General features: G+C 41.8%; 1 protein-coding gene across 1 annotated transcript in view; it reads right to left on the reverse strand.

Moving 5' to 3' along the window:
* Arhgef38 (Rho guanine nucleotide exchange factor 38) overlaps nt 1-9,211 on the reverse strand; it is a 109,847-nt gene extending 100,636 nt beyond the window's left edge. The window contains exon 1 of the mRNA XM_021197058.2: nt 8,891-9,211. Within this exon, the coding sequence (XP_021052717.1) occupies nt 8,891-9,086 (196 nt within the window). The 5' untranslated portion in view covers nt 9,087-9,211. The remainder of the gene's footprint in view (nt 1-8,890) is intronic.
* Nucleotides 9,212-10,273: the final 1,062 nt, after the last annotated feature.

Consider the following 10,273-nt stretch of genomic DNA (forward strand, 5'->3'; position numbering starts at 1 on the left):
CCTCCCTCCCTCCCTCCCTCCCTCCTTTCTTTCTTTCTTTCTTTCTTTCTTTCTTTCTTTCTTTCTTTCTTTCTTTCCATCTTTCTCTTCCTTCTGCTCCCTGTCTCCTCGTTCCACCCTTGTTGCCTATAATGCATGAATTCACTCTAAAAGGGATTTGCATAAATTATGAGACAATCAGCTGAGGATTATCGCTTATTCCCTCTTTTTTTAAGTAATAATTTTCATTAAGTTTGTTTTTGACAGTTTTATAGATGTGCACAATGCACCCTGGCAGTTTCCACCTTGTTCTTTTCCTGTCTCCCTCACTTCTGTGCTCTCTCTCTCTCTCTCTCTCTCTCTCTCTCTCTCTCTCTCTCTCTCTCTCTCTTGTCCACACAAGTCCTAGTTTTCCATTTATGCCTTTTTGGTTTGGTTTGTGAAGCACTGAGCTTCACCAGAACCATCTGTCTGTCTGTCTGTCTGTCTGACAGTGGGTTTGGAGCTGCCCATTGTACACAACGGGAGCCGATGTCTGCTCCTCCCCAAGGTTCCCCTGGTAGCTAAGTGAGGGCTGGAGAGGTAGGGTTCTGGGAGTCCCTTCCCAGTCCATGTTTAACTGATGACAAGCCCTTTCCTGTACGGGGCCCAGTGCAGGCAACTACAGCTGCTGTGTTTTTATCATTGCAATGGCTGTGTCATGACAACAAAACAGCATCTCAGGGCCCTTCTCTCTCTCTTTTCCATTGTGAAAGCTTTAGACACAGAGGTGCCATTCCCTGTCCTCCTTCGTGTTATACTGGGATTGAACTCAGGGCTGCACATATGTGAGACAAAATTTTATCCCTGAGTTAGATCCCAAGTCTTTCATTATGCATTTAATTATCATTTTAATAGATTTCAGACAGATAAAAGACAGAATTTGTTTTCCTCTCACCTAACCAAAATGGATTTCTTTTTAGATCCATTTAATCACATATTGGAGGCTGTGGATTCGCAGCACAATTGACAAACAGTGATCTCACAGCAGTCTATATGCATATAATATGCATGTACCTATGTATATCATAGCCTATATCCTCTAAAATGACTTTACATGAGGTCCTTAGATGTCATAAAGGTTTGAATACAATATAAATATACAGAAAATCCAAACTACAGTTTGGCTATCTTAAAACAAATTTTTGTTGTTTTGAATTTGAACATATTAGAACATACAGCAGAAGCTATACAAGACTTGAACTTTTGTGACTAATTTTTCCTCATTCAAAAACTTTTATTTAGTGATGTGTAAGTTATATTTTGAGTATTCAAAAGTAAATATGGACTGTAGACACAGCTCAGAGTAGGGTATTTGCCTAGCATAGGCCCAAGGTTCAATCTCTAGACCATAAAAAGTAAAATGTGCAAAATTAATTTCTTGTTACTGCACTGTGGTAAAAGTTCACTTTTGTCAGAAAATAGAGACTTCTCCCCAAATATTCCTTTATCAAAAGAAAAGTAAGTTTACATCCTTAATTAACATGTATATGAAGACATTTAAAAATTAAAAGACTAAAGCATAATATGAACTTATAATTTTAGAAACATTCAGTTTTAAATTTAAAAAAATAATCTTTTTTTTTTTTTTTTTTTTTTTTTTGAAGAGCTGAGGACCAAGCCCAGGGCCTGGCATTCGATAGGCAAGCTAAGTCCCCAATCCAAGATTTTAATATTTTAAAAAGAAAACCACCATTGTAAAATGGTGACAACCCTAAATGTGTCATTAACAAGCAATTCAGACTCTTGGAGGCTATTTTCAAACATGTCATGCTTATATTTGAATGGATATATTGGCTTAATACAATGAGAAAAGGAGCCATTTATTCTACTTAGAATCTTTGATCAGTCCAATAAATATTAGTAATTCTTTTATCCATATCTGGTTGTAGACGTGATTTTATATTGAGGGCTGTCCTTCAGTGTATCACAGATATCATTTTTCCCCGTGCTAATGATGCCAGAATTGTACACGTGATCCAACACATAAAGAAGAGAAATATGATTCATGATGGAAACTGATAAGCAGTTCCTTCATCTGCCTCTTAATCCACACCAGGAGCTGTGACTCTGAAGCTACAGAACAAATGATGAGGAGCTGGGGGCCTGGATTGAGCACGGCAGGGGTGGGGCTCCCACTTCCGGCAGGATTTTCCCTCTGCAGCTGCCACACCATGGTTCCTCCACCATTCACTTACTAACTCAAAACTCAGTTACTGAGTGCTTACCAACCCATGCCAGGCCCTGAAGATCAAACGTCCCTGTCTAGGTTCAGAAAAGCAAAAGAGAGGAGCAGACCTGAGATGGAAGAAATGTACCAACCACGTGATACACGAACGGGATCTGAGCGGGAAGCTCAGGAAGGACAGACTTGAGAAAGATGGGGAACAGGTGAGGTCTGCCAGGCAAAGCTAAACATCCTGAAGCGATTTGATTGTGCAACAGACTCAGGTCAGAGGAGGCCTTATACATCTTAAAGTTGCGACCCATGGGTCTCCAAACACTTGTTTTCATTGAGGCAGTGTGTGTGTGATGTGAAAGTTCCCATGTGGACTATTGTTAAGTGTACAGCACAGCGCTGCTGAGTGTCTTCACAGGACTTTACAACCATCCACACAACATCTGTCTTCAGAACTTTCCTGCCAAAACTAAAGTTTTCTGCCTGTTAATCAATAGCTTCCCTGAACTTCTCAAAACTGGCCTTTTCCTTTCTGTCTATAAATTTGCCAGCTTCGGGTAGTTTGACAAAACACTCAATGTGTGCCTCCTTTTACTTAACATCAAGGCTTCAATATATATCTCTACTGCACTCTATATAATAATTTCATCCAACTCTGTTCTCAGCATGCATCTCCAGCTTATGCATACTATTAATATACCAAGTGGTTGTAAAACATACACAAAGATAAATATTTTTTTAGAGTGTGAGGCTAAAAATGTTCACTTTGTTTTTCTTTTTCATCATGAATGGTCTTGAAAAACCCAGGAAGTATTTTGCCCTTCTTTGGAACTAATTACCAACTGCTATAGAAAACAGAAAAACAAAAAACAAAAAAGAACCTCCTGAGAAGAGCAGTATGGATGGACATTCTGACCCAGTTTTCAACCAAGAATCCTTATCCACTTGTGTTTTTGTCTGGTTGGTGCAGATCAGCAGCCAAGACTGAGCCATAAGGCTTGTAAAGTTGATTTTCCACTACTAGGTCTCCTGTCTACAAAGGGCATCCTTTTCATGGTATAAACACTCCAGCTTGGTAAATTCAAGAAAAATTCCATAACCAGCCCCCACCCCAGGAATAAAAGTACACTGGTGGGAAGCCCATCCTTAGGAGAATGGGATAGGAGCAGGACAGAGCCAATACTGAAGCCTGTGCAACAGAAAATTCCAACATTCCAAACACAAGTGGGAGGATAAGGCTCCCCAACAGGCAGTAGCCTTGATTCCAAGGACTCTCCACCTACAGGCTAAGAGATCGCAGCCAGGGATAGTTCAGTGCTTCACTAGGGGCCAGCTCTTGCCTGGTTTTAGCCAAGGGTCCGCACACAGGAAACCAGTGCCTACAAAAGTACTGATGTTTATATGGTGGTGCCAGTCAGGAAACAGGACTCTATAAGCAGCCTTTGTTTTAATCCCCTATATTGACTGAGGCAAGGATGAACATCAATTAAGTTCCTCTCTTACTGACATCATGGACTTTTGTTTTCTCTCTCTCTCTCTCTCTCTCTCTCTCTCTCTCTCTCTCTCTCTCTCTCTCTCTCTCTCTCTCTCTCTCTCTCCTTTCTGTCATTTAACCTTCTCACTTAATTCTACACTTTATGCACTGATAAAATTCTACCTTTTATGGATAAGAAATAAACCCCACACAAGCCCAAAGGATACCTTCTATCTTTAGGAAGCTTTTAAGGAGAAAGGAAGCCACCCCTGTCAACACAGGAGGAGCAGCTTTGCCCACCTCACTGTGGTTGTGTCGGAGTTACTGATTTCTTTGGCTCGCTATGTGAAACAAATAACCTTTCTAAAGACTGAAAGACACCTTTGCTCTTAACTGAAAAGAAAAAAGGAATGGTAGTGAGCTTTGGTTTGGCTTTTATGCATGACTGAGACAGAAACTACTGAAGCAGTTAGACTTTTTGTTTTTAAGGTTTGCCCTTCAAACAATTACACACCTACTTTTTGCAGGTGTCATGTTACTGGTTCTGTAGTTTTCTCTTCAGCAAAAGGTGTTTGGAGACAGGAGAAAGGATCAGACAGGAATGAGAAAGGATCCAGCTTAGAAACACATGGCAATTTGAGCCTTTACCCATTATTGCATCCTTCATCAGGAGCAATACAATCACTCAGGGTCCCGTGTGGACCACTCCCACTCGCTGACATGGTCTCCAGAGTTTTTAAAAGCACTTGTACATTAAATGGGCTCGTAATTTGTCCAAGCCCAACTTCTCAGTTGAGTCGTGTGTCCTCTTATTTTGCAATCTACTGTTGTGTTTGAAGTGTGTGCCTTAGGGCAATATAACAGGTGTACCAACATTTTAGGATTTATAAGACAATATACTAGTTCTTTCTCAATGGTGAGAAAACTTTCTCTTCTGCAAAAGGAATAAAATTTAATAAATACAGAAGAGAGATAAGATGCTATCGACCTATTAAGAGTAATTTTGACCTCTGTTATCAATGTTTATAGCATTTTATCTACTTACTCCCATTCTTAGTGAACGCTTCATTAGTGAAAATATTTACCAACCAAATAATTAACCAGAGGGTGGAAACAAACTGCAAACTCACCCACTGCAGGCCAGTTCTAGTTTCTGTAAGATATATGAAATGACTGTGTATCTTAAATGACAAGCTTTTTGTTCCTGGACACTTTACTGGCTGGGAAATCCAAGGTCAAGATCCCAACGGACACAGTTTCTGTTGAGGGCCTACTTCCTGGTTTACAGGCATCTCTACCAATGTCAGCAGAGCAAGAAACAAGCTCTTGAGTGTCTTTCAAAGCCACCAATTCCACTCATGAGGGCTCTTGTCCAGGATCTAATTACTTCCCAAAGGCCTCATTTCCAAATACCATCATTTTGGGGATTCAGTATTACTGTGTAAACTTGGGGATGTGTGTAAAAACATGTGGCCCAAGCTGTGGAAACTGCTTCAGTAACATCAGTCATTATGGTTTCAGACAAGACTGTTAAATCTTAGTCACTAATGTTTTCATCAAAAGCTTAATCAGTGCGGGAATATCTCAAGTACACACACATATCTGTGTATTCTATAGGTGGGTATCTACAAATGCATATATATATATACAAGTCATGCTTAATTCCAATAGGGCAACACAGGAAATCCAAAGTTTTCACAACTCAGCCTTCATGCTTTCCCTATGTGCTTCTTCCCTAAGGCACTCAGTAGAACAGCAATGGTGAGCTGATTTGACAGGTACTGTGATGTGATTGTAGTGAATGGGAGAAGTGTGGACTGAGGCATGGTCACTGAGCTCTAGGAGGCAGAGGAAGGAAGGAGATAGAGCTCCACTAAGATGTAGTCGTGATGTGTGCAATTCTGAACATTCATATTGCTGACGTGTTTTATTTTAATAAACAATCAAATTTATTGCTGCACGTATGAACTCTTCCAGATGAAGGCAACCCACAGGTAAGTTTTATTTTCAGATGCTGATGTATGCTCACATCCTTTCCCTGCATGGGCCAGATCACACATGTGTTCTATTGAACAGTTACCGAGTACTTATTTACAGTGTGCTGGCCCTGACATTTAACGACTAAGTCTCTTTCATGGATGGGTGGGGTGAGAGATTGGAGGGGGAATGAGAGTCAACCACAAGCAATAAGGAAGAAAAAATATCTCAGATAAAGTACAGTGCCCAAGTAGAAATGCCCGTTTCCCATCTGTATTTTCTTCCTGTCTCCAGCTTATCGTGTCTTAACTACATAGTAACCCCTCCACCCAGTGATTGCTTGGAATCCTAGATCCAGACCCCACTTCCATCAAGTCACACTTTTACATCTGTTAGTTCACCTTACTTCTCTTTCCCAAGTAGACCATAGGCTTTGAGGAGTGAAATGTGCATGTGTGTTTTAATGACGTTAAACTTGTGACTTCTGTCACGTGGGCTGATTTCGCTCAACGTTAACCCCTACGACACAACATAGGACATATATAGTCATTGCCAATTCACAGAATGATATGTTACAGGGGTAAAGAAGCCCAGTGCCAGGTTACCATCTGACTCTCACAGCACAATGGAAAGTCGTCTACGAGGCCATTAGAATATCATCTTTAGAGACATTTTCTATTGCCCTGATCCTGTAGCTCCTATGCAAAGCATCGTTTAAAAAAAATTATCACAGTTTAAAGTTCACTCTACTAGAATGTTATTTTCTCATAGTAAAAAATAAAATAAAATAAAATAAAAACAACAGATAGACTGTCTAGTGTGGATTAAAAGACAAGCTCACAGACGCTGAGGAAAGATCTGATTTTTCAGAACCAAAACACTGGCTTCCATTCAGACCTGGATAGAACAGTGAGTTACTCAGATAACAGCACAGCACTAAAAACGACCCATTGACTGAGCCTAGAACTCTAGGAGGAGTACTGGAAATTCCAGTCTTCGAAAGCATTCTGACCTTCAACTGGTTTTGGACCATCTTTCTGGGGCTCTAACCAATCCAAGTCATCTTTTTTTTAACGCCTCAAAGGCCACCAATTCCCACAAAACTGGAGGCCAAACCTCTGCCATTTCAATAAGACAGAGACCTAGGTGTCATCCGACCATAGTCTATCATGGGCATTGAACAACGCAGAGAGCAAGCCCTCAGAGCTGACTGCCTTGACCATTGTGGTGAAAAGACCTTCCATTGTGCCAAAGCATCTGCTGTAAACCCATCCTAAACGCTCCATTGGCCGCTAGGACTCAGATTTAGGTTTTTCTGGGTGACACCTAAACATGTTTCCCCTCGGGGTCCAGCTAAGTTACAGCTCCAGTGTGACCATCTACATTCCCTGGCGATTTTTTCCCCCCAAGTACTTCTAGGAACGTGGGTGAACTCCGAGACCTTCTATTTTCTCAGACAGAGTCTGGCAGAACAGGGAAGGCTCACAAAAGAAATGAAGGCAGCCCAGGAGTTTCTGCAAAGTGGCTAACAACTGACTACTGTGTTAGTAAGTTCTGAAATTATTTCAAATTTATTTTACTCATGGAAAATCTGAAGCAGTAAGACACTGTATTAGTGAAACTGATGGGAAGAAGAAAAAAAAACATTGTTGGAAGTAATATGACGGGCATCTGAATGCCTGTATGTTGTATCCTTATCAAGGAACAAACGGAAGCAGAAAAATATAAGGCATATATGTTTGAATGACTATCCAGCTTGACCTATCTCCTAGTAGGGCACCCATTATTCTTCAAATTCAAAATAACTGCTATTGTTATTTATTGAGCATGTAATATCTGGCAGCCAAGATACTAGAGATTTTTGTCAGTATCTAATTCAATCCATCACTTTATGATAAATATCATTAGTCTTACATTCAAAAGTAGGAAAATTGGGGTGGAGAAATTTAAAGTAATTTTCTCCAAAATCTTGTATGCAGTAAATTGAAAAGTCAGAATTGGAAACCAAGTGCACATGACTAAAATTTGCATTCCTTCCAATGTTACCTTGGAGGAAGTTAAATTCAAAGATCAAATACCATTTCTCCCTCATTAAAAAAAAAAAAAAAAAAAAAAAAAAAAAAAAAAACCAAAAAACAAACTTCTTTAAGGAGAAAGACTGACACTGCAATTTAGAGCCAAACCATGAAGGGGTTTTTAAAAAGTATTATGCCCTAGTTAGAGTTTCAAAACATTTCATTTAAATGCATTTAAGTTGAATAATTTGTATAACCAAGTCTAAGCTTGTTTCTGAGGAAAGTGTTTTGCTAACAAGTATGTCCCCTCGGTCTTTTAATGCCACTGCAGTTTTAAAGTCTACAGTGACAAGTCACAGTGGGATGAGGGGAGCTCATTCACATTTTGTATACAAAACAGGAGAGACAGGATCTGGAGGCTCAGCCGACAGGTGCAGCAATGGAGATAAAGCCCTGCTGGCTATCACACTAAAATCAAGGCTTATTGGAGCCAATGACCTTTAGGGGAAAGAATAGTGGGAAGGAGATGGAAATCCAGGGCCAGAGATGGAAGATGTGTTCTAATAACTGTGCCAGATTATCCTCCCACATCACGAAATAAAGTGGTTATTTTCCTCGGTGGTCAGTCAGCGTAAGTGTGTGGACCAGCTGTGCCCTGTCTGGACTCTATTCAGTCCACTCCAAGGGAACAGTCACTTAAGTGATTTTCGGGAATTCCTTCAGAGGGTCCCACTGACTGTAACATTATTTTTTTTTTTTTTTTTTTTTTACAGACATGATTATAGTTTCACATCCCGTGTAACCTCAGCCTCAGTTCAGTACAGTCTCCTAGCTGGATCTCATGGGGGTTGCCTCTCGGAGCCACCTACAGGGCTAAACTGTCTTTTGTACGTTTTAAATCACAGGTGTACCTGCCCTTCCCCCCACCCTCAAATTGTGTAGGGGAAGGAGAAGGAACAAGGAAGGTAGAGGGGGAAAAATTACTCTCACTGAAGAAAATTGAAGGGTATTAAGACAAATTCAGAGGTGGCTCTTTAACCATCTGGGTCATATAAAAATCTTCTCTATATCTCTTGAGTCCCTTTCCACGTCTTTCTCTTGTTTTCTAAGAAGGGAAGATTGGGTTTGATTTTTCTCCTCTGCCTCAAAGGTCTCTGCAAACGGGAGCCAGCCAAAACCTGAGCTGGACACAGAAGCCACCTGGTAGCTGCTTCCTCTTGCATTTACCTTGTAGTTTCTGGTTGTATTCGGTCCTGTCAGACTGGCTCCTCCTCAAGGAACCGGAGTGGTCCCCAGAAACACCGCTGTCCACCACAGTATCCGTCTTCCTCCTCTCCAGCATATACAGCCTGGACCTCAGGAAGGTCAAGTTCTTCCTCTTACTTCCCATGGTTTCCTTCCCTGAGGCTTCTCTGGGCTCCATCGGAGGCAAAGAGACCAAGTTCTGAGGTTTGCAGGTTGCTTAAGAGTCCCAGGGCGCACCTCAGCATCTAACTGCCCCCTTCTAACTACACAGCTTCACCGCAGGGTTACCTGACTGTGCCGGCTACCTGGAGTCCCCAAGCTCCGCCCCTTATGAGGTCATTTTCTTTTATACCTACAATCCAACAGGGGAAGTTGCCACCTGTTACCCGAGAGACCTGCTGCACTGAGTTAGGCAAAGCAGGGACTCTAATGTCACATGCTACTGAAGCAAACAAAAAATCTCATTGTGTTGGCCAAGGGCTGGGGGGTGGGGAAAGGGAAAGTGCGCAAGGTGAGACAGGGCTGAGGGAAGGGAAGGACACTTTAGCTCAAGCCCTCAGCCTGTGGGTTGAATGTGTGCCCATGGGCGTGTGCAGGTACACTCTGTGAACTGTGTTGTGCCCGCCCCGCCGCTGGGAGCCCTGGGTGGCTTTCCTCTGCTCTCCCACCTGTGGCTCTGAAGTCAGTGTGTAGCTATGACAATTTACATTCGCACGACAATGCAGACAGAGTGGTTTTTATTTGGAGCCTATGCCCTCAAAGCAATGCATCTAATTTTGAGTATCACCATTGGCGATCATCTGCTACAGTCTGACTGGCTAAATAAACCCTGGTCATATCTCCTGAGAAGTAAAGATTGACAATTGAGAGTGATCCCCCCACCTCCACCCCACGCCCCTGAGAGTCAAAAACTGAAGGAGAATAAATGTCCCCAAAGCCCAGAAACTTCTCGTATTCTCCACAGGCCGCCTTTGCCTGGGCTCCATTTTCTCCTGGTTCCAGTCTTCTCTCATGTCTTGGTCCTTAAGAATAGACAACTTAGTGTTAATTTCCTTAAAAACTTCCTGGTCTACCTTCACAAAACGAGTCTGAGGGAAGGGAACGTTTAGGGGAAGAGACAGGATTGACAATGGGGAATTATAAAGAAGGCTCTTAGGGCAGAAGCAAGGGCTGAGAGAGAGAAAGGCAAAGGGGAAGGGCCTTTCATTGTTTGAAGTTGTTTTTCCTTGTATTATCGGGCTCTCCCAAGGGAGAGATCTCAGAAGCTCTGGGAATGTGCTGAGTGTTTTGCGCACACCCTTGTTAAGGAAAAGATGCCCCGAGAAGAAAAATAGATCCCAGTAAAGGGACCACCAAATTCCATCT

Source organism: Mus pahari, chromosome 4, assembly GCF_900095145.1.
Source record: "Mus pahari chromosome 4, PAHARI_EIJ_v1.1, whole genome shotgun sequence".
Taxonomy (NCBI): Eukaryota; Metazoa; Chordata; class Mammalia; order Rodentia; family Muridae; genus Mus; species Mus pahari.